Source organism: Suhomyces tanzawaensis (assembly GCF_001661415.1).
Source record: "Suhomyces tanzawaensis NRRL Y-17324 unplaced genomic scaffold CANTAscaffold_10, whole genome shotgun sequence".
In the NCBI taxonomy this organism is placed as follows: Eukaryota; Fungi; Ascomycota; class Pichiomycetes; order Serinales; family Debaryomycetaceae; genus Suhomyces; species Suhomyces tanzawaensis.
Window position 1 is genome coordinate 163,743 of NW_017963645.1, and position 22,235 is coordinate 185,977.

Below are 22,235 nucleotides of genomic sequence, written 5' to 3' on the forward strand. Positions count from 1 at the left end.
TTTGCTAGCACCAGTTTCATGATTACGGGAGGTATAGTTTTAATTGAAGCTTAGTATGAAAAGTTCCGGCCCGTATTATGAAATTTGGCTTGCCCGTATTACGAACAATTCCGGGCCGAGGGTTCGAATGTACTTTGGAAACGCTGTAATGTGTTCTGTTTTATTTGTCTCAGTCGGGATTCAAGAACTTTAAATTTTATCTAAATTACACTAATCTGCCAAACCAAATTATGTTGTAATCACGGACTTAAAAGTAGATTCGCCAGGAGGTTGCAAAACTGACAGTAGTCTATTATTTACAATAAATCACAATTGGATCAATATAACATTTATTAGTATCTATTCAACAAATAGAATATCAAACTAGTAGAGTCCAGCATCAATAAAAGATTGTATATATTCGGATTCTTTTTGATTATGCATTTTATAAAGGTACACTAATTTACAGATTTCTCCAAGTTCCCTCCAACTCGTCGTATCTTCTTCTTGAAGCTGTTTGTCTTCTCTTTGAACTAAAGTCATCATAATCTCGCCTCATGTTTTCTCTCTTAAGTCTTCTCATATTTCTAATTCTCTCATTCTCCCTCTTCTCAATCTCGGCTTGAGAAAGCATTTCCACAACTGGTTCCCAATGATCATTTCCATTTTGTACACTGGCTTCAGTCGCTATACGTATACCACTTTCAAAAATCAATCCTCTTAACAAATGCAAGTTATGAATTTCATTGTTGTAAGAACCATCAATAATCTCTTTCTTAACCCTTATCAAAATCTCGTGCAATGAGTGTGAAATGGCCGGCTTGAACTCTAATGATAAACCCAAGTCTGAAACTACTATATGAGCAAATTGTTCTGGTGTTACTTCAGATTGAGCTAAATCCCACTCAAACTTGTCTTGATACAATTGTTTGTTGAGATTAACCGATAAATCAACAATAATGACACATGGGTTTCCAAGTGGTAGCTGAAGGTTTGAAACATAATTGTAGTCTTCAATTTGCTGAATTATTGACTCTGCGACCTGCTGTTGCATTGAATTGGGTAATTCCAAATCGGTACATAATATTTCTGAAAACTGTTGAGGCGTTATCAATGTTTCATTCAAATTCCACATAAAAAAATCAACTACCTTGTGTGTAGAGTTTGGGTTCTCAAGACTTATCTTAATAGGTATTAAAGTATCGGTCTTATGAACAAGTTCACTAATTCTATGCTCATCTTCAAGATCTTTAATGTGTATTGTATTTCGAGCAGGCGTGTACTTTTGGATGTTCGATTGCTGTTGGGTACTTGAAGTATTCTTCAAGATACTAGAGGATGGAGTATCTTCAAAATCAAAATCGTCGACATATTCCTCAGAGTAGTTGATCTGTTGAGCATTTCTCTTTGCTTGTCTTCCAGTTGGTGCTATGTTCAATACAAGTGAATTGTCGGGGTCATTGAAAAGCCGCTTTGAAATACTTGTTGCCAATCCCTGAACATAGAATGATGAAGAATCATATGATAATGCCGACATTTGGGCCTATTAAAAGTTATACTAACTGTGTGGGCATTCAGCTCAATTTTCTCGGTGTTTTGAAATTGATAAATGTATTTCGCACGACTTCGCTATATTAACATATTCCTGACTTTCAAAGGTTAAACACAATGAAGTCAAGTCTGATTCTCGAGAACTTCCTAGGTAATAATTCTTCATTACAGTCATTCGTACCGTATGAGATTTTCATCAAGCTTATGCCACCAGATTGCCTGGACAAACTATGTCAATTGGTCTACGAGGAGTTGCAAAAGCAACGAAAGAGTGAAAGTGTACAACATGTAACAAAGAGCATACTTCAGGAATTCGACGTACCAGTCACCTCAACTACAGATATCCAACCAGGTTCTGTTTTAAGAGCAAGATCAATTACATCGATTGAAAAGAGACTCAACAAGTTGTGCGATGTATTGGTCAGTCAGAATTCTTCATTGGACTATGAAATCGCCCAACTTATCTCCACAACTGAAGGTATAATCCAGTTACTAAGTGATTTGCGTTATGGGAGGAATTCGGATTCTGGAAAGGAGAAAACATTGTACAATGACGCCTTAGTAACTCTTTCTAAATTGGAATATCTATTAAAATAGCTTACAGAATACTCAATAGTGGATTTTGTCTATAACTGAAAGCTTAGAATTAAAAAGCTCAACTTCCTCACTATTAATCCATTTCCAAATATCAAATTTCCAGTTCAATCCGTCTCTGTCGCCTAGCTGATAGTTACTCTCCAATCCTCCTGTTTGAGAGCTGGCTCCCAAATATATGATGCGTGAAATACGAGAGTGCACTAGGGCCATAGAGCACATTACACATGGTTCATGTGTTGTGTACACAACTAAATCCTGGCACAAGTACACTTCATCAGCTTCCCCGAGTATTCTCTTCTTCTTCTCCTCGATTGCTACTTTATTGATGGCCTTTATAATGCTATGATCATATGGATTCAGGGATCCATGATTAATTTCACTCGACATTAGTTGGAAATCCAGAGTTCCTGTGAGTCTTCCTATGTATGTTAGCAGTACATTGGGTCTTTCCGAAGCACATGCTTCATTTATCAAGCGACTAATCTGATTTCTTTCGAATTGTATATCAAACTGGGCCAGTAATAGAAACTGATGATTGGGATCACCTTTCCAAGACATGGGCCAATACTTGTTTGACCAAAGTTCGCTCATCTTCTTCGATCGAGGAGCAACCGAAGGTATTAACATATCTCTTATTTTGAAGTCGAAATCATGTTTCCTGTGCTTAGTGAAAAACTTAGTTACCTCCTCTTCAGTTTTGAGAAATTTCTCGGTGCAAAGAACTATCCTCAAAATCATTGTAGAAGTATCGCTAGAATTGATTTTATGAAAGCGCTTTATGTGGATCAACGATTTCTCCTCTTCCGGTGAAATCTGATCGCGTATTAAGGATACCACCACGGGAGTGTAGCGAGGCTCGATCTCACAACACCAAACCTTGAATAATGGAGGATTGTCAGCGTCCAAACTTCTCGAAGTCGAGGACCTGACCTGTTGCAAGCATCCATATAATATCCCTCTCTCTAGATCCACATTGTCCGAATTCTTGCTTTTTATCTTTTGAACCATTGGGCAAAAGAGTCCTGTGTAATCCTCTGTATCATAAATGAGATTATTATGACCGGTACACTACTGCACATCAAAATCAACTATACTAACTGGAACAACACATTGATGCATGAACAACGACCGGAAATCTTTGGAAGAGTACTTATCCAATTTGGTTAACAGAGAAACACTTGATACTATTGGAGTGTCCAATCCCGAATTCTCTGACTTAAGTAAGCGAATTTCAATTGAAGACGCGTACCACCCGCATCCAAGTCCAGTACTATCCCTGACAAATACTTATATCGATTTCATTGACCAGTTAGTCTGGTATCTTACATCCCAAAAGTCCCCAAATTTGTTGGTTCGTGGATATCACAATGTTCAATCCCAAACTATAAACACATACGTGAGTTTTGGTGTAAACTTTTTAAAGAAACACTTCTGGAACGCCGTTTACATGGCACTAGGAGGTGAAAGGTTCATGAAACTTATCATGAGTACAAACTGCTTCTTGCAGCACAAGTCTGGAGGTTCAATCCAGATTTGGGGCTATATGCCCAAGTTTAAGGTCAATCTGGACAACCATATCTCCAAAACAAGAATGTTGTATAGGGTTAAGAGCGTCAAAATTCGAAAGATTAAAATTGTTACTCCATTCATAGCAAATAATGATCCTTTGAAGGTACTCGAACGAGTCTTAGGAGTCAAAACTAGGGGCAAGAATACCCCTAAAAAGTACAGGAAGTTTAAAAAGCTTCTCGAGAAGATAATTGATAATGATGACAAGTGTAACAAAGAGCAAATCTTCAAGAATCTAGTATCATTAAGATACTATGAAGATTCAATTTGCGAATCAGCTACAGATATCAAGCATGTTATAAAGTTTGTTCTCGCAGTATTTGGAAAAGTAATCCCTTTTGAAACCTGGGGAACAATGGCTAACAAAGCGGTTGTTCTCAATAACATAGTAAAGTTCTTAAATGGCGGGCCATATGAGAAATTTCCGATAGAGGATTTGACTCGATCGATCAATATTAGTTCAATTTTCTGGCTAGGTAAGAATAAGTCACATTCAGTCCAGGAATTTGAATTCAGATCAAAAACATTTTCTTGCTTTGTGCTGTGGATATTTTCTCACATTGTACCCAGAATCGTAAGTTCGTTTTGGTATGTTGCGGAGCTGCCTAACAATGGAGGTCTGTCCTTGATTTACATTCCTCAGGTTACGTGGATGAAAATTAAAGAACACTGGATGTTGTCATATAGCAACAAGTATTTGAAAAAAGTTCAATGTCCTGAGTTTTCTCACGATTCACTGATTCTACACAAGTTCAATTTTGGAACTTTAAAGTTGATACCTAAAGTCAAGGATTTGAGGTTACTCTGCGTACCTACCAAAATGAGCTTTAATACAGAACTACCTGTATCCCCAAAGGATGCAGAGAGAAACAAAATTGAGTACTGGAATTACCTTGAAAATTTTATTCGTCCAACGAGACAGATAATCTCGATGAAAATCAAAGAAATGGATGCAAAACAACCACCAACTTTTCCCCATTGTTTCTCCACCAGAGATTTTATACCACTATTAAAATCTTTCAAAGAGTCACTTTTATCGACCTATGGCCACTTGCCTGAATTATACATGCTCAAATTCGATATGAAACATTGTTATGATAGCCTTAACCAAGAAAAGATTTTTCGGTACATTCAAGAACTATTTATTGACGATGCTGATAGTAAACAGTTCTTTATCCGAAAGTTTTCAACCATGCGAGGATTAAAGGTATCCAAAATGAAATATTTGATAAAAGACCAGTCAAATTTCACAGATTTTGATTTTCCCAATTCATCCAGTGTGCATAATACACTCCAGCAAACTCTTCAAGACAAGTTGAATACGGTCAGTTTGTCCAAGAAACAAGTATTTGAAGTAATACAAAGTCACTTAAAGGATACATCTATTATCATTGAGCCAAATTCTGATTTCGTATACAAACGAAAGCATGGTGTTTTCCAAGGTTTTCCTTTGCTGGCTACTTTTTGTGATCTAGTTTATCGTCGTATGGTACAAGAGCGGTTTAGTGTATTGAAGAATTTTAATCCCAACACGTTGTTATTACGACTTGCGGATGACTTCTTAATTATATCTGACGATTGGAAAACGTGTGCAAGGGCAGAAGGGATTATACAGGACTCATCTTTACATCCCTATGGTGCATTTATCAATCATGAGAAGACTGTTCGAATAGGCACCGAAAACAGGGAAGAGTCCCTACGGTTTGTTGGTATTAATATTAATACTCGCACGTTGGATATTTCTAAAGAATATGTTCAAAGGTACTTGAGTTTACCTGCTTCACAAAACTCATTCAAAAAAGCATACACCTATTTGCAACAAGCATACCGAACTCGATTAGAGAGTTATTTGATTGATCTTGATCTTCAGTCTACATCTTATATGCTTGACAATATATCCGCATTACTAATTATAATCTTAGAATCTATTCACAAGGCACACATGGGATTATTGAGGAAACAAAAATTCTGCAAGGACTCCTTTCAATTTTTCATCTTAAGTTTGCTTTCCATAACGATTGAAAAATTTGAATCCACCAATAAAATATTCAGTTCCATAGAAACAGTCGATGCATTATTTTGGCAAACTGTTACCGCAAAATTATCCATCGCGGGTACACTGGAATTGACTAATGCAATTTCTGAGCTAATTGACTCATAAAACACAGCTAACAGTTTATATTATCCCAAATGAACTTTTCAAATTTTCATTATCCTTCTCTTTCCTCATTCTCTCGACCTCTTCAATTCCTCCTGACTTTTTTAGTTTTCCATCTTCAACGAACTCGCCCAATTCTTCCTGAAACTTACTGAGTTTCATCAACTCGCGCTCTCTCTCCCTTAATTTTTCAGCTTTTTCTATGGCCTCCAATCTGCTTTCGTGGTTTGGTCGTAATGCAGCAACCTCGTTCAAAACTGCATCTTTCATACCATGGATGCTTTCACCTGGTTCGGGGATATGTAGTTGAGCCACTACCCTATTTCTTTTGTATGCACTTTGTTTTGTTTGCTCTGATGAGCATTGTTCAATTAAGTCAAACGTTTCTTGAATCTTTTTAATATCATCTTCTAGATCTTGAGTAAGATCATCTTGTAAATTAAAGAATTGTTGTTCCTCACATACCTTATCTAGCTCGGCTTCCCATATTTTCTTCCAAACAGACTTCTCGCTAGAAATATATCCCGTCATTGTTCTTAAAGAAGTCCTGGCCTCCTCGATTTCTCGTTTCGTATTCTTTAATTGTTTCTCGCTCACCCTAACTCCACGTTGAGCCACATCTTTCCTTAAGGCCTCCATTATATCCTGTAAATCGTCAACTTTGGTCAATAATTGATCAGATTCCTCAGATAGCTTGAGATGGCATGAATCCATATAAGCTCTATTTGATGATTTAGATACATCAAGACCAGATTCTTGAAATTCCCTCACTTTCAGAATCAAGCCCCCAAGAATCGTTTTAATGGTCTCCTTGTTGTTGCTTTGTAGTTGCCTCATTACTTTGAGATCTCGTTGAATATTCACGACTTCTCTTATTATCCCTGGATTCAATGAGCTCGTAATTTTCTTCCCTTCTTGAACAACTGCTGGTTGAATGGGTGCTGGGATCTCTATACTACTGACGGCACTTTTGATTTCATTTGAAATTCCAGTTGATATAGATTCGACCTTTGCGGTCAACATCTCAAACTGTACTTCCAACGATTTTTGAATATCACTAGGGCCATCAGACACATTTAGACACAAAAGGCTTCCACATTTGACATCATCAAGCAAATGATCTTCCAATTCATATGTTACACCGCTTTTTGGGTCTTCGATGTAAATTTCGGGAAAGGAAGATGAACCCGGCGAGTATGCAAATTTCTCAACAAAAAGCAACCTGAGAGATGCAAAGGAAACAGGCAATTTTATCTCAATCTTTTTCGTTTTATTGCCAATTTTCAAAAAGATAAATGTCTGCTCAGCTTTTGTTTCTATCTCTTTCACTTCATCAATACGCCTAACGTGATCATTTGTGGGTACCAGAAGGCTTCTATTAGTGTTACTATCGGATGTAATCTTGGGTAATCCATTAGGTGAAGGGAAATTCGTTAGCTTAGCATATTGATAGGCGCTGAATCTTTTCGATGCCCTTCTTTGCAACAGGTTACTGTTCTGTAATTGGGCCAAAGCATCATTCTGCGAGGCCTGAGGCTGTCTAGGAGGAGGATTGGAAGTTTTCCGATTTTGAACTGGTGTATCCGTAGTTGAAGTTGGGGTTGGCGTAATTTGCTCTGCTGTTAATTGCTTCGACCGTTGTTGCTTTTCTTGTGAAAGTACCTTCGCTTTCACCTGCTTGGACTTCAAGTTTTGTAGTAAAGTCACTATAATGTTCCTTATGTTAGGTAGGAAACGATCAAGATTTTCTTGGCTGGGTGGTTCACTAAGCGCTGCTTCCAAAATAATCCTTAATGCCTGTGGCACATCTCCTATATCAGAGATATCCACTCCAGCACTAGTAAAAGCCCTTGTTGCGGCTCGAAAGTCGTTGCCCAACTTCACATATGCATCACTTACGAACTTATCGTCCGCCTCATGCCGAGCCCATTGGGTCAAACTCTCTAGTAAATGCTTTGTAGACACCAACAACCGAGTAACACTCGACTCTATTGTACTCAATGACTGGCGCTTGCTGGAACGCGAGGTACCAGAAGACGGACTTGAAGATAAACTTGACATCCTGTCTTAGGGGTGTTGTTATTTTGATCTGATATGGAGGACTTTGTCGCACCAGGAACTATAAGTACATGGGATTGATCTGAGGTCGTGTCTCAGTTGAATATATAAGCACCATCTCAGGTTCAACTTGTTCCACTATCATTTCGATGTAAGAACGTTATCATTATACTAAATCACTGGAGTTTTGGCTGAGATCATAAATTATCATGTCATTTATAGTTTTATGTTAATTCTTTCTTGTTTTGACAAGAATTTAGAATTTTAGATGAATAGCTGAACTTTTTTCCTGCTTAGTCACATGTAACTACCCAATTTCACCTGCTCTAGTACTTGAATTAACATATTGTAATACGACAACCGCTACATTTTAATATAAATCAAACTGTTACATATGTTAATTAATTAGACAGATCTATATAAATGCATTAAGAGAACCATTTTTGAACCACATCAATATCAGAGGGATTCTTCTGTAACAAGGCCATTGCCTCATTTTGTGGCATTGATCCTAATAATTGTCTTGCTTGCGTTACTACTCTTTCGGCAGTAGCACCTGAAATCGAGGCATGTGCTAATGCTTGAATAATAGAGTCTATCACTCTAGGAACGTTGTTTGCCACAGAGACATGCTGGTTTTTGATCAATTCACTCAAAAATGTGTAAGCAAATGGTGCAGCGGACTCATCTTGAAAAATTGGTAAGAGTACAATCCATTGCTCAATGATAGCATCCAAGTTTGGAACTGAATTAGCAAATCTATGACAAACTTTAGCAATTGCAGCGACTGAGTTTTCTGTAGCATGAATGTTTTCTTCAGCCCTAGCGTCAGGAACAGATGCCATCTTGAACATTGGTTCCAAGCAGGCCAAACAAAATTCAAGGTATGCATTTCCTCCATGTTGAGCAGCTACTCCAACGGCATATGAAGCAGCTTGACGAATGCCTGCATGGGAAGAAACGATGGAATCACCAATGACGTTGACAAAAATGTCCTTGTATACAATCGAGTCCTCTCCACAGTGTTCCAAGATGTCGCAAACAACACATAAACCACATAACTTGATATTGGTGTTTTCATCATTAAGGAAAGTGGTGATTGTTGGTACAAGTACTTGGAATGTCGATAAGAAGTTTGATCTAGAGTTTTTGAAAATGGCAGAGATTGCCTTGTTGATCTCATCCAAAAGTTCTTCATCGGTGAATTCTTCCTCATCATCCTCAACATCTTCAGTGTACTCATCATCTTCATTATCACGAGCCTTAATTCTTTCATAGATCTCTGTAAGGTTTGCATTGATTGCATCAGCTAACGCTTTAAGCTGATTGGCTCCTAAAGAGTTTGGAGCTAAGACATTGATAGATTCAACCAATGAGGTATAATAAGCAACTAACATTTCTGGAACTGGTTCATTGTTCAAAACATCCACTAACTTGTTACATATTTGGGACCAGAAGCCTAAAGTCTCATTCGAAGAATTTCCAGTTGCGTACACGGAGCACCTCAACAACGAAGCCAAGGTTAAAGCTGCGGAGCCACGAACGCCATCATGTAAGTAAAAGTCCAAAGCTGGAATCGCGATGTCTTGAACAATCTCTTTGACCCAAGGAAAGAATGCATCTTTCAATTGAATGGCGTAAGTTCTGAGTAAGTCCATGGCAGTGACCTTGTCATCCAATGCAGAAGTGTGAAGTGCAATCAACTTTCCTGACAAGTTTATCACGTCCCATTCTTCATTTTGATTGAATTCTTCAGCCTGTTCTTCTTCCAACAAAGAGATATCTTGAGTTGCCTTGGCAGCGATCAATAATGGTGGCAACACATCGGGCAAGTAAGGTAAAAAGTCCTTACCTATGATTCTGCAAATTCTACCCCATGCTTGCTCCAAGTATTGCTTGACTGGATCATCATCTTGCAAGGCAGTAGCCTGGATGTGACCAAACAATTGAATTAAGTCTTGACAATGAGGGGCAAATTTCTCTTTACCAACAGCCAAAGCAATTAAGGTAGAGCATTCAATGCACTTTGCCTTCAACAATCTGTTTTCTTCACCCATGTCAGTCTTTAAAACATCGGTCAAAAGAGGCATCAATGTATCGTAATACTTCACAAACTTCTTTTCAGCGGCATCAGCGATGATAGCGATGGTGGTCAAGACTTGTTCCTGAACATATCTCTTAGGAGATTGCAATAAACCTAACAAGTTGTTCAATAAGTCATCCAAGTAGGGTTCTAATATATCCTTCGATGCAGCCTCAGAAAAGTTAACCAAAGCAGCAGCGGCATGGGCTTGAACCCTTGGAACGGACTTATTTGTAAGCATGGATATTAATGCTGGCAAGATACGGTTACTTGCAGTTCTTTGAATGACATCAGAGAAGTCAGTAGACATTTGACCCAAGGCATTGCAACAAGCAAATTGAACTCTAGGATGGTTGTCTTGCAAGGTTGGCAAAATGAGATCCAAAATCTTAGGAATCTCATTGATCAAAACATCAACACATCCTTCAGCAGCTGAAGATAAAGCCATCAATGCAGCTTGGCGTGCCCTCCAGTCAGCAGATTGGATCATCGCAGGCAAATATTGAAACAAAGGTTGGGCGAGTGATTGACCATTTAATCTTAATGCAACACGATCTAATGACTGGCGGGCAACATCGTATTCTGGCTCTTCTTCATCATCATCACCATCGTCTCTGTTGTTCCATTCAGCAGCATCATCGTCATCTTCGCACACTTCAGTCAACATTGATAAAGTGACAATGACCATGTTATCGGTATAAGATGGAGTACGCTTGCACATTGCTGGAGAAACTTCGGCAAAAGTGGTGAGCAATTCGAGAGAAGCCATACGGGTGTTCGAGTCTAAATCCTTGTTTTTAGAAACAGCAGTACAGAACTCAATGATGGTTGGAAACATATCTTTGAACATTTTAGGAGCCAATTCCACAAGATCAATCAAAGACTCGAGAACGGATGCAAGTGCCTGGTCTTGGCCATTTTGTAAAAATCTTGGTAAGGAGTTCAATAAGTTAGGTAAGAGTGGGGATAATGATTGCCAGCTTTTCTTAGGAACATCACGAAAGAAAGCAACAAAAGCAGTGCATGCAGCAATACGGACCTCATCGTTGGAGTCATCAAATCCGGCATTGAAAACTGGTAACACCTCGTTTAGGAAAGACTTGTCTATCAATTCAGGAGCAGAGGAGAACACACGGAATGCCGATTCACGAAGACTCACATCCGTGCTCTTAGCTGCTTCAAATAATGCTGGTATAAGTTCATTCCAAGTACCCTGTGGTGATGCATCTTCTTTGGCAACTTCAGAAATCGCATCCGAGAGCTTATGTCTTACTTGGTTTGATTGAGGGGAGGTAAAACCTTGCAAAAGAATCGCCCTAATTTGAGCCTTGACTGGTTCACTTATGACTCCAATGGTTCTGTCAATCACACTGTTCAATTCCTTTGGTGATTTTATGGCCACCCGTCTAAATAAGACCGCACTGAATGCCCTCAAGGTCTCGGTTTCAGCTGAGCATGCGTGTTCAGCAAGGAAAGTCAACAACATTTCAACATTATTGGAGGTAGTCCATTCATTTTCCAAAAGCTTTTCAGCTGAGGAACGAACGCTGTTGTCAGCTGATGACAAGTTTTGCAAGAGCTGACTTAAAGCACCATGAATTTCTGCAGGTAAAACTGACATATCGTAGATTTCACTGCTAGTAACTTCTATGAATTCAGATCAGTAGTTAGCTAAGAATGATTTCACCAGCTAACGCTATCTGTTAACAACACAGCTGTCGATTACCGTAGTCTTTAATAAGGTTACGCTGATTTCTTCATTCAAAAAAAAAAACGTAACAATGTTCACGTGACGTGATGAGTTTGTGACGAGCCGAGCCCAGAAGGAACGCTTGGAGATATACGAACAGTGACCACAGAATGGCGGTATAGCTACAAGTGATTGTTTGTTCAGGTAATGTACATTGTGGATATGAAAAATTATTACTTCTTCAAAATAGTGATGACATCTTCATCTTCGAGTTCATGCGATAAACCAACACTCTGAGGCTGGTGTTTAACAGAAGTACCGTAAACCAATGCATTTCTGAAATCTTGAACCAAAGACTTGTGGATAGAATTACAGAAGTCTTCAACAGTGCATCTGTCATTTCTCAAAACCACAGGTTCTGAAAAGTCTGGCAACTTACCTTTAGGCTTCGTGTAGACTCTAACTAAATTAAGTCTGGACCACATCATTTCAAGCAAATCATCCAAGTTCCATCCATTTCCGGAAGAGATAGGAATTGCGTCTGGGATCTTGTACATTAAATCCAATTCTTGAATTGAGAATGAATCGATCTTATTCAAGACATAAATTGCAGGGATGTACTTTCTAGCTTTTGCCTCAATGGCATCGATCAAGTCATCAACTGTGGCATCACAACGGAAAGCAATATTGGCAGAGTTGATTTTATATTCGGACATGACTGCACGGATTTCATCATTGTCCAAATGGGTCAAAGGACTGGTGGTAGTGATGTTGATACCTCCTCTTTCCTTCTTCGTGATCACAATATTTGGAGGTTGCTTGTTGATTCTGATACCCATACCCTCCAATTCATGCTCTATAATTCTTTTATGTTGTAATGGTTTGTTCACGTCCAACACCAAAAATAATAAATTCACCGATCTGGCAACTGCGATAACTTGTTTACCACGTCCCTTACCATCTTTGGCACCTTCTATAATACCTGGTAAATCCAACATTTGAATTTTTGCACCTTTATACTTGATGACACCAGGAACAGTAGTCAAGGTTGTAAACTCGTATGCTGCAGCTTCAGAGTGAGTACCAGTGAGTTTGGAAAGTAAAGTAGACTTACCAACAGAGGGAAAGCCAACAAAACCGATGGTTGCTACACCTGTTCTAGCAACATCGAATCCAACACCAGCACCACCACCTCCAGAGGAACCGTCGGTCAATAATTCTCTTCTTAACTTAGCTAACTTAGCTTTAAGTTGCCCCAAATGAAATGAGGTGGCCTTGTTCTTCTGAGTTTTGGCCATCTCATCCTCGATGGCCTTAATCTTTTCAACGGTTGTCATCTTGGCTTACTTTGCTATTTGAGTTGGTTCTACTAAAATTGCAACTTGATGATCTTGAAAAAAAAAAGTCGTGCGATAATTCACAAATGTACTGAAAAAATTTCACCATATAACAAAAGATTAAAGTAAGAAGTTACTCTCTAAACTTACATTAAACATGGGTAAAAAGAAGGGAGGAAAAGCTGGAGGCGACTTTTGGGATGAAGAAATTCCATCTCAAGATGATGCCCCACAAGGTGAAGAATTTGGAGCCACTCCAGAACCTACTGAATCTGTAGGAACTGAAGAGCCAGAGGAGGAAGTTGCAGGTGATTTTTTGAGTTCTATTAGAAAATCGAAGCAGCAGAAGGAAACCAAAGCCGAAGAAGACAAGAAGGCTAAGGATGGTCCTAAGATTTTATCCAAGAAGGAAAAAGAAAAGTTAAAGAAAGAAGCAGAGAAGCAAAAGAAGAAAGAACAAGCAGCCAAAAAGAAGGCTCAGCAGGCTACAAAGAAAGACCAAATCAAGGAAGCTAATAAGCAAAATGCCGCCGCTTCTGTGAACTCCGCATCCGCAACTCCTGAGCCAGAAGACTCTACAACTTCAGAATCGAAGCCAGCTAAGAAGGGTGGCAAAAAAGTTCCAGCTGCAATTGCCGCCTTGAGACGTCAAATTGAATTAAATAAGCAATTGGAAGATGAACAACGTCGTTTGCAAGAAGAAGAAGAAAAGCAAAGGGAAGAAGCTGAAAGATTGGCAGTAGAAGAAGAAGCCAAGAAGGAGGCAGCCAGAGCCGCTAAGAAAGAAAAGGAAAGACTCAAGAAGGAACAATTGAAGGCTGAAGGTAAGTTCTTGACCAAAAAACAAAAGGAGGAAAAGAAGATACAGGAACGTCGTCGTGAACAATTGTTACAAGCAGGTAACGTTTCAGTTGCTGGTTTGTTGAACAAGGATGATGCCCCTAAGCCAAAGAAGGTTGTATACTCCAAGAAGAAATCTACCAAGCCAAAGACTTTCACTCAAAAACCACAAGAAAAGTCAACTGTCAAGAACGCATCTTCTGAACCAGAAGAAGAAGAGGTTGAAGACTGGGAGCAGCTGGCTGTCGCTGAAGAAGTTGCAGATGATTGGGAAACTGCAATGGAAGCTCAAGAAGAAGATACCGAAGACTTGCAAGATGATTCTGAAGCCAAGAGGCTCGCACAAGAAGCACAGAAGAAGGCCGAAGAAGAAGCAAGAGTCAAGGCTGAACTCGAGGCTTCCCGTAAGGCAAAGCAAGCAGCAGAAGCAGCCGCTTTGCTTGCTCAAGAGGAAGCAAAGAAGGCAGAGTTGGCAAAGAGCTCTACTCCCTCCGAGAAGGACTTACGTTCCCCAATCTGTTGTATCTTGGGTCACGTTGATACTGGTAAAACCAAATTGTTGGACAAAATCCGTCAAACTAATGTTCAAGGTGGTGAAGCTGGTGGTATTACTCAACAAATTGGTGCCACTTACTTCCCAGTTGATGCTATCAAACAAAAAACTGCAGTTATGTCTAAGTTCGAAAAACAAACTTTTGATGTGCCAGGTTTGTTGATTATTGATACTCCTGGTCACGAGTCTTTCACCAACTTAAGATCCCGTGGTTCATCCTTGTGTAATATTGCCATTTTGGTGATTGATATTATGCATGGTTTAGAACAACAAACCATTGAATCCATCAAGTTGTTGAGAGACAGAAAGGCTCCATTTATTGTTGCTTTGAATAAGATTGATAGATTATATGACTGGAAGACTATTCCAAATAATTCTTTCAGAGATTCATTTGCTCAACAAGAAAAGTCAGTCCAAGCTGAATTCCAAAACAGATATGAAGCCATTAGAGTTGCCTTGGCTGAACAAGGTTTGAACTCTGAATTGTACTTCCAGAACAAGAACATGTCCAAGTATGTTTCTATTGTTCCTACTTCTGCTGTCACTGGTGAAGGTGTTCCTGATTTGTTGTGGTTGTTACTTGAATTGACTCAAAAGAGAATGTCTAAGCAATTGATGTATTTATCTAAGGTTGAAGCTACCATTTTGGAAGTCAAGGTAGTGGAAGGTTTTGGTTACACTATTGATGTTGTCTTGTCCAATGGTATTTTGAGAGAGGGAGATCGTGTTGTGTTGTGTGGTTTGAATGGACCTATAGCAACGAACATTAGAGCATTATTGACCCCACCTCCATCTCGTGAACTTCGTATCAAATCCGAATATGTCCATCACAAGGAAGTCAAGGCTGCTTTAGGTGTTAAGATTGCTGCCAATGATTTAGAAAAAGCTGTTGCTGGTTCTAGATTAATTGTTGTTGGCGAGGACGACGATGAGGAAGAAATCATGGAAGAAGTTATGGATGATTTGACTGGTTTATTGGACTCAGTCGATACTTCTGGTAGAGGTGTCGTTGTTCAAGCATCTACTTTGGGTTCCTTGGAAGCCTTGTTGGACTTCTTGAAGGATATGAAAATTCCTGTCATGTCCATTGGGTTGGGGCCAGTTTACAAGAGAGATGTCATGAAAGCTTGTACTATGTTGGAAAAAGCTCCGGAATTAGCAATTATGTTGTGTTTCGATGTTAAGGTTGACAAGGAAGCTGAACAATACGCTGAAGAACAGAAGATCAAGATCTTCAATGCAGACATCATTTACCACTTGTTCGATCAATTCACTGCTTATCAAGAGAAATTACTTGAAATACGTCGTAAGGACTTCATGGAATATGCTGTTCTTCCATGTGTGTTGAAGACTGTTCAAATCATTAACAAACGTAACCCAATGATTATTGGTGTTGATGTTGTTGAAGGTGCAGTTCGTGTTGGTACTCCAATCTGTGCCGTTCGTCAAGACCCAGCTACCAAGCAACCAAATATCATGGTGTTAGGTAAGGTCGTTTCATTGGAAGTGAATCACAAATCTTCCAATGAAGTGAAGAAGGGTCAAACTAATGCAGGTGTTGCAATGAGATTGGAAAACCCATCCGCTGCTCAACCCGTATGGGGCCGTCATGTGGACGAGAGTGACAACTTATACTCATTGATATCTCGTAAATCCATTGACACATTGAAAGACCCAGCTTTCCGTGACACCGTTTCCAGAGATGACTGGCTTTTAATCAAGAAATTGAAACCAGTTTTCGATATTAAGTAATCCGTTGCATTGCATTTTTTTGGTTTTGATTTTTATAGTAGAAGACAGCGACTTTAGTATTAAAGTGCTTATGGCTTCTGTACAACACTCAATATAAGGTATAAATTATTTAAGGCACTTGGAATATCTACATACCATAAGGAATATCACGAAATTGGTCGTGCGCCCACCTAAAAATTACCCAATGAACTCACAGTAAATGTAATGAAAATTCTCAGAATTAGAGTTCATCAAATCCAATACCAAAAGAATGCAAGACTTACCACCTATTGGAGGATACGAGCCAGTACAATGGAAGAGAAACCTTCCTTCTAGAGGATTCAGACCTACAATTTACTTTTGGGGTATCACTGGTTTGATCTCATTTGGATTCTATAGATATTATCAAGGTGTGAACGAGCAACGTGAAATAAGCAGAGAAAAACAATGGGCCAGATTCTACTTGGAACCCTTGTTGTTGGCCGAAGAAGACAGAAACATAGCCAGAAGATTTTACTCAGAGAAGGCCAGACAAGATTTGGTTCGTGAATCAATGAGTTCCGAAAACAAAGCCAAGTTCGATGAAGAAATCTATAATGACAAGTCGAAGTTCCGTTTCCCTAAGTACACCGCTGGTCCTGATCCTTCTGAGCGTTAATTACTACTTAAACTTCGGATAAATGACCTGAAATGTTATCAAACATTGTTCGACAATCACATCATATTACTTCATCCCAACTGAGACGGATCGTGGCATGCGGATCGCAGTTGCCTTTCGAGATTGGTTTCCTTGCATATATCGAAGTAACAATCAATCTTTTTATTAGTTACAAATAATGTCATAACTTAAAGAACAGTTAATTTGGACAGATTGTAGATAAAATGACTATAAGCAAATACCAGTTTGTGTAGAACTGTAACTCTGGACATTAGCTGAGATTGATACTTTCACATAGCTGAAGCAGATAATGAAAGTTTTCTTAATCATTTAGCGGAGGATTTGAGGCCCGCGACTAGCCAAATTAGGATCTCATATTTCGCTGTCAAATCACTTTATTCGAGACTAACTTCAGAACAAAGCTTCTACACAACATTGGAAATGTCATTGAAAGTTGACAGTAGAGATAAGGCCCAGGAAATCATTGATAAATATGATTATTTCTTGTTTGATTGCGATGGTGTTATCTGGCGTGGAGATCATATTTTGCCCAAGGTTGCCGAGACATTGGACCTCTTGAAGAAGAATAACAAGACAGTGCTTTTTGTCACCAACAACTCCACCAAGTCTAGAGATGACTACTTAGGTAAGTTTGAAAAGATTGGAATCAGCGGTATCACCAAGGATGAAGTGTTTGGCTCTTCTTATGCTTCAGCAGTTTACATCGAGAAGATCCTTCAATTACCAAAGGATAAGAAGGTTTGGGTTTTAGGAGAAGCAGGTATAGAGAAGGAATTGCAAGAGTTGGGATACACGACTATTGGAGGAACTGACCCTAGATTGACTGCCGATGGCGTCACATTCGATCCGGACCATGAACTCTTAAACAACTTGGATAAGGATGTAGGGGCTGTCATTGTTGGCTTGACTATGAACCTTAACTACTTGAAATTATCAATCACCATGCAATACTTGATTAAGGATAACAAATCCATTCCTTTTATCGCAACCAACATTGATTCGACCTTTCCAACGAAAGACAAATTGCTTATCGGCGCAGGATCAATTATCGAGTCAGTCTCATACGCCAGTGGCAGAAAGCCCGATGCAGTTTGTGGAAAGCCAAACCAATCGATGTTGAATGCTATTAAGGCAGATAATGAGGGATTGAAGGCCAGCCCAGGTAAAGGGTTGATGGTCGGAGATAGACTCAACACCGATATGAAGTTCGGAAGAGATGGTGGTCTTGATACTTTGTTGGTTCTTACAGGAATAGAAACTGAAGATCGGGTTTTGGCTCAGGAAAAATCTGTGGCACCAACTTATTACGCTGATAAGCTCGGTGACTTGTTTGAAATGACTCAATAAGTTGCAAATTTAGAGACTAGACTATAATTAGAATATACAAAGGCAATGGCTATCGAAGGAATGTGTGTAATTAAGCAAAAAATAGGTAACAAAGTTACGTTCGGCAAAGATGGAACGTTTGTACAACTTCTGTACGTAAGGTAAATCCCGTGAGAGCGTTATCTAAATAGCGTGCAGCAGAACTTTAAGATGGTGTTAGAGAAACCTAAGCGATTTAAAGTGACCTTCTGTGGTCCTCGGGATTGCTCGGCTTACCCGAGGATTCTTGTAATGGCACGATCGGTGCGAAGTCAAGGGTCTCGAGATTGAGTTACGAACGATCTAGACCGTTTGAGTAGGGACATTGTTCATAGTCCAGTGCTGAGAACAATAAGTGCTCTTAACAGTAGTGCAACAAAGCAATTGTTCGAGCTCCAGCACTTAGTTGCTGTGTGTCATCTTCGATACAGTTACTTGCTAGACGGATACTGCTATTGCCTGATCTTGGACCCATTTGCCCACCCTCTTGGTGGAACCTCGATTAGTCTAGGCGCACCACAATATAAAGCAAAAGCGCCTAAATTTCTTTGTAGTACCCCATCACTCAAAATCAGGCTAACATAATATGCAAATGTATGCATCCTCAAGATCCTTATGCCTAGGGGCGCCCCTGCGGGCATTAGGCTAGTACAACTTGTTTTTAGTGAACGGGGTAACTGGTATCCCGATTGTTCCTACGGCGTATGTAACATGATGAGACTTGGTGTGGGTTGACACATTTGAGAGGGGACGGATGCCCCCCTCCAGAAGTTAAGGGGGAGGAAAAGCCGAGGTCACTCGAATGAACAATATACGGGTAGTTGTGTAGTGTTGAGCGTAGTGCAACGTCATCCTCGCTGGTGCGAATAATATACATGATGTCCTTACTAATGGTGATACGGGGAAACTACTGTGCATTTTGCATGTCGCTTACTACGAGCAGTAACTACGTACTTTTACCCTCCAGATAGTTTGACATCATGTACCTTGCATGTAGTGAACACCCTACTCCGCCTCTTTAGCTTCCTTATAAATCGCAAATTGAGTTCCTTCAAGTTATGACGTTTCGCCTCCAGACCCGCATTCATATACAGGGGGATTTTGTGTAACATTTCTCAGGAGTTCGTCAAGTAGAAAAAGTTGCTTCGGTGTAAGAAGAAACACAAGGGAATATACTAAATCATGAGTGACGAGAAAAGCCAAGAGCTTCAGGCCTCTGGGATGGTGGAGTGGAGTGTGTTCTCAGAACTAGTGGCAATGGATGAGGACGAAGAAGGGTTCAGCAAGTCATTGTTTCAAACATTCGTGGACCAGGTAATAGATACATTCCGAGAAATTGATGAGAACTTGAAGCAGAAAAACTTGGAAAAGCTTCTGGCGTTGGGACATTACTTGAAGGGACTGGCAGCAGCATTGGGATTGACTCAAATCCTGGCTCAATGTGAAAGAATTCAGAATTACGGACATAAAAACAACTTCGACAACTTTGATGTGGCTCAAAGTCCAGCATTCACCAAGTCTAACGGCGATGAATCTACTACTAGTGAAGGAAACAGCGCTGTTGCCGCTACACAAACTAACGACCAACATAATGACACGAACGATACTGAACGTTCCAACGAAACGACTATTAATACAACACAAATACCGGATGAGTCTAAAGATGATTTCTGGATTGCCCTCATCCAGGATGCCCTAGAGAAGGCTAGAGATGGCTTTGTAAAATCAAAAATCGCCTTGAGCAGATACTTCGATGATGAATTTTAACTACTATATATTTACAATCAAAGCCTGACTTCTAGATAAATAAACATCACATCCTATCAATTGTGCATCCTGGGGTTGCACACATTTCCTCCGGAAATATGGGGCATTGCTTGCAAGCTCTAGTAGATGTGGTTCAAGAAACATCGCCGTGGGTGGAAGTCCTTCACGGAGCATCCCTTCCCATGGTCAGTAGCCAAACCCCACTGACAGCTCACAACGGAAATTTAAATCTGATTGTTTTTATGTCATGACGCAATACCTGGAGAGATCGTTTCCACTCGGGCCTAGAATCCGAATTTGGCCCATAAGGGAAACCGAGTGAAGCCGAAAAACAGGTGACTTATGTTTTTGAAGAAGATGAGTGTTGAATTGCTTCAGATACAAATAACTATTACGTTTCGAGCAATTGATTATAAGCTAGTCGCGAATCTTACTCCACATTCTCTTTATGCTGACTAAATAGACTCTATACAATAGACGTTTTCCTCATGGCACAGAAGTTCAAGTATTTGACATCATATGAGATATACTGACGTAATCTTACTGGAATGTAGATTAATCTTCCAATACCGGAATGGGCACCGTTTGGATCGATTATCTTGTTGCAACCCATAAGTTCCCATTCAGGGTCTACCACATGCGTGCCATTCCTGTCTTCTTGGATAATATTAGGTTCTTTTACGTGTTGACTGGACTTCTCGGTGTTGTCAATAAAATAATCGCATTGGCCAAACTCGATCACCTTATCCGTCTCAAATTGATTTTTGTTGTTCATATTCAGTGGAATATGGGAGGTGATTTTTTGAAGTGACTGAAAGCTCTCTTCGAAATCACCAGGCAACAAGCCATCAAATCCACTTTGCACAAACCTCAATCTGTAGTTATCTGGCAAGAAGAAGGAGTTTGGAAAGTGATACCATTCCTTTGCAATACACACATTAACTGGTGTGGATGAAGATGGCAACTTGCTCACTAACTCAAATGTTTGCAATGGTGCTGAGTAGTTTTCAACTAAGTTGACAATTCTTAATATGGATACCACGAGCACTAGTAATGAAAATATGGTTTGCACGAATCTGGTGAATAAGGATCTATATTTGAAATTGGAGAGAATCTTTGTTGAAACCTGTCCAAAGACTGCAAAAATATGATAAACCAAAATGGCTGCATTTACCACAATCAAAGGGTATGCTGGGTACAAGAAACGTTCTTCTTTATGTGGCTGCGAGAAAAAGATCACCGACCAAAGCAATAATGGTAGCGACAAATTGAATGCAATTCCAAATGATTTTCTGGACAATAAAGGATTCAAGACGAGGCCCAAGTATCCCAAAACTGCAATAATATTGAAATTGACCAACAAATTCAAAATGTAATAACTGAAAGGTTCAACTCCAAAGATTTCTGGTCCTTCACCTTCGCCTCCGAAAACGTTGTAAAAGACAATGTTCAATGGCACCAATAAGATCTTTGAATAAAAGTATGAATCTATCAAAGTTATGGTTGCCAAGATCGCAGAGAGACTCAAGACACAGCCCCCGATGATCAGCACCATTTTATTTCCTTGCCAATTCTTCAGATTTAAGATTGTATAGAGGCCAAAAGTCACACCCAAGGCCAATGCAAAAGGCCAGCCAAAAATACCCCCAGCCAAGAACCAAGTAATAGCCAAAATGGTACTTTCGACACTAGCAGAAACAATAGATTCAAGAACATATGCGAACGCGAACGTGCTGCATTGCATGGCGAAGGTGGATGGAAGTAGAGCAACTCCAGCGTGTGACATACCAGGCGAAACGGTAGAAAAGAACAAAAACCAACAGGCAATTTTCAGGTTCAAATACTTTTCAATGCTTCTGGTCAACCTTATTTCACCGTAGCTTGTAACCCCACATAAGGCAACAGCACGGATAATATAGAATTGGTAGTACGAATAGGAATGTGGTAACTCACCCAAAGCAGACGATAATAGCTGAATAGGATAGCCAACCAAATAGTATGGAATCAAATACGTGTATGCTCTTATGGCATATTCGGGCGAATATTCCCACGTTTGCTTACCAAATCCACGGAGTAGCAAGTTGAGAGGCTCCCAGTAGTTGAATGTTTCATCACAGTCAGAAATGATCATGTAAAGGGCACAGTATGCCCTCACTGCAACGTTGAATCCGACTAGAAGCCTGCTTATCAAATTCAGGAGCGATGACGTGGTGACAGCTGCATTAGCAGATGCGATTTCGGAATAGTCTTTCAATCGACCATCTTTCTTAGAGGTCAT

At 39.7% G+C, this 22,235-nt stretch overlaps 11 protein-coding genes across 11 annotated transcripts; 5 read left to right on the forward strand and 6 right to left on the reverse strand.

The window, feature by feature from the left end:
- Window positions 1–313: 313 nt before the first annotated feature.
- CANTADRAFT_27708 (uncharacterized protein) lies at window positions 314–1,532 on the reverse strand. The gene has a single exon (XM_020208192.1). It carries the CDS (start codon window positions 1,514–1,516, stop codon window positions 443–445), a length of 1,074 nt encoding a protein of 357 aa, XP_020061798.1. The 5' UTR covers window positions 1,517–1,532; the 3' UTR covers window positions 314–442.
- A 112-nt stretch (window positions 1,533–1,644) lies between these two features.
- CANTADRAFT_30346 (uncharacterized protein) lies at window positions 1,645–2,073 on the forward strand (the record flags this gene model as incomplete). Its single annotated transcript, XM_020208348.1, has 1 exon — window positions 1,645–2,073. A coding segment is annotated over one exon (429 nt), but the record flags the coding sequence as incomplete, so codon positions are not given.
- Window positions 1,788–3,137, reverse strand: CANTADRAFT_27710 (uncharacterized protein; the record flags this gene model as incomplete). Its single annotated transcript, XM_020208193.1, has 1 exon — window positions 1,788–3,137. A coding segment is annotated over one exon (998 nt), but the record flags the coding sequence as incomplete, so codon positions are not given.
- Window positions 3,138–5,872: 2,735 nt separating this feature from the next.
- BUD6 (Bud6p) lies at window positions 5,873–7,915 on the reverse strand (the record flags this gene model as incomplete). The annotated part of the gene is made up of 1 exon (XM_020210742.1): window positions 5,873–7,915. The coding sequence occupies one exon, from the start codon at window positions 7,913–7,915 to the stop codon at window positions 5,873–5,875; it is 2,043 nt and encodes a 680-aa protein (XP_020061801.1).
- A 384-nt stretch (window positions 7,916–8,299) lies between these two features.
- On the reverse strand, window positions 8,300–11,716 carry CANTADRAFT_27712 (uncharacterized protein). The gene has a single exon (XM_020208194.1). The coding sequence runs from the start codon at window positions 11,614–11,616 to the stop codon at window positions 8,341–8,343; it is 3,276 nt and encodes a 1,091-aa protein (XP_020061802.1). The 5' UTR covers window positions 11,617–11,716; the 3' UTR covers window positions 8,300–8,340.
- Window positions 11,717–11,918: 202 nt separating this feature from the next.
- On the reverse strand, window positions 11,919–13,022 carry DRG1 (GTP-binding protein; the record flags this gene model as incomplete). The annotated part of the gene is made up of 1 exon (XM_020211312.1): window positions 11,919–13,022. The coding sequence occupies one exon, from the start codon at window positions 13,020–13,022 to the stop codon at window positions 11,919–11,921; it is 1,104 nt and encodes a 367-aa protein (XP_020061803.1).
- A 121-nt stretch (window positions 13,023–13,143) lies between these two features.
- On the forward strand, window positions 13,144–16,270 carry FUN12 (translation initiation factor eIF5B). The gene has a single exon (XM_020208195.1). It carries the CDS (start codon window positions 13,180–13,182, stop codon window positions 16,165–16,167), a length of 2,988 nt encoding a protein of 995 aa, XP_020061804.1. The 5' UTR covers window positions 13,144–13,179; the 3' UTR covers window positions 16,168–16,270.
- Window positions 16,271–16,417: 147 nt separating this feature from the next.
- On the forward strand, window positions 16,418–16,804 carry CANTADRAFT_57995 (uncharacterized protein; the record flags this gene model as incomplete). The annotated part of the gene is made up of 1 exon (XM_020210757.1): window positions 16,418–16,804. The coding sequence occupies one exon, from the start codon at window positions 16,418–16,420 to the stop codon at window positions 16,802–16,804; it is 387 nt and encodes a 128-aa protein (XP_020061805.1).
- A 441-nt stretch (window positions 16,805–17,245) lies between these two features.
- Window positions 17,246–18,172, forward strand: PHO15 (4-nitrophenylphosphatase; the record flags this gene model as incomplete). The annotated part of the gene is made up of 1 exon (XM_020210747.1): window positions 17,246–18,172. The coding sequence occupies one exon, from the start codon at window positions 17,246–17,248 to the stop codon at window positions 18,170–18,172; it is 927 nt and encodes a 308-aa protein (XP_020061806.1).
- A 1,200-nt stretch (window positions 18,173–19,372) lies between these two features.
- YPD1 (Ypd1p) lies at window positions 19,373–19,957 on the forward strand (the record flags this gene model as incomplete). The annotated part of the gene is made up of 2 exons (XM_020210737.1): window positions 19,373–19,733; window positions 19,854–19,957. The coding sequence occupies 2 exons, from the start codon at window positions 19,373–19,375 to the stop codon at window positions 19,955–19,957; spliced, it is 465 nt and encodes a 154-aa protein (XP_020061807.1).
- A 466-nt stretch (window positions 19,958–20,423) lies between these two features.
- Window positions 20,424–22,235, reverse strand: ALG9 (dolichyl-P-Man:Man(6)GlcNAc(2)-PP-dolichol alpha-1,2-mannosyltransferase; the record flags this gene model as incomplete). The annotated part of the gene is made up of 1 exon (XM_020211314.1): window positions 20,424–22,235. One exon carries the CDS (start codon window positions 22,233–22,235, stop codon window positions 20,424–20,426), a length of 1,812 nt encoding a protein of 603 aa, XP_020061808.1.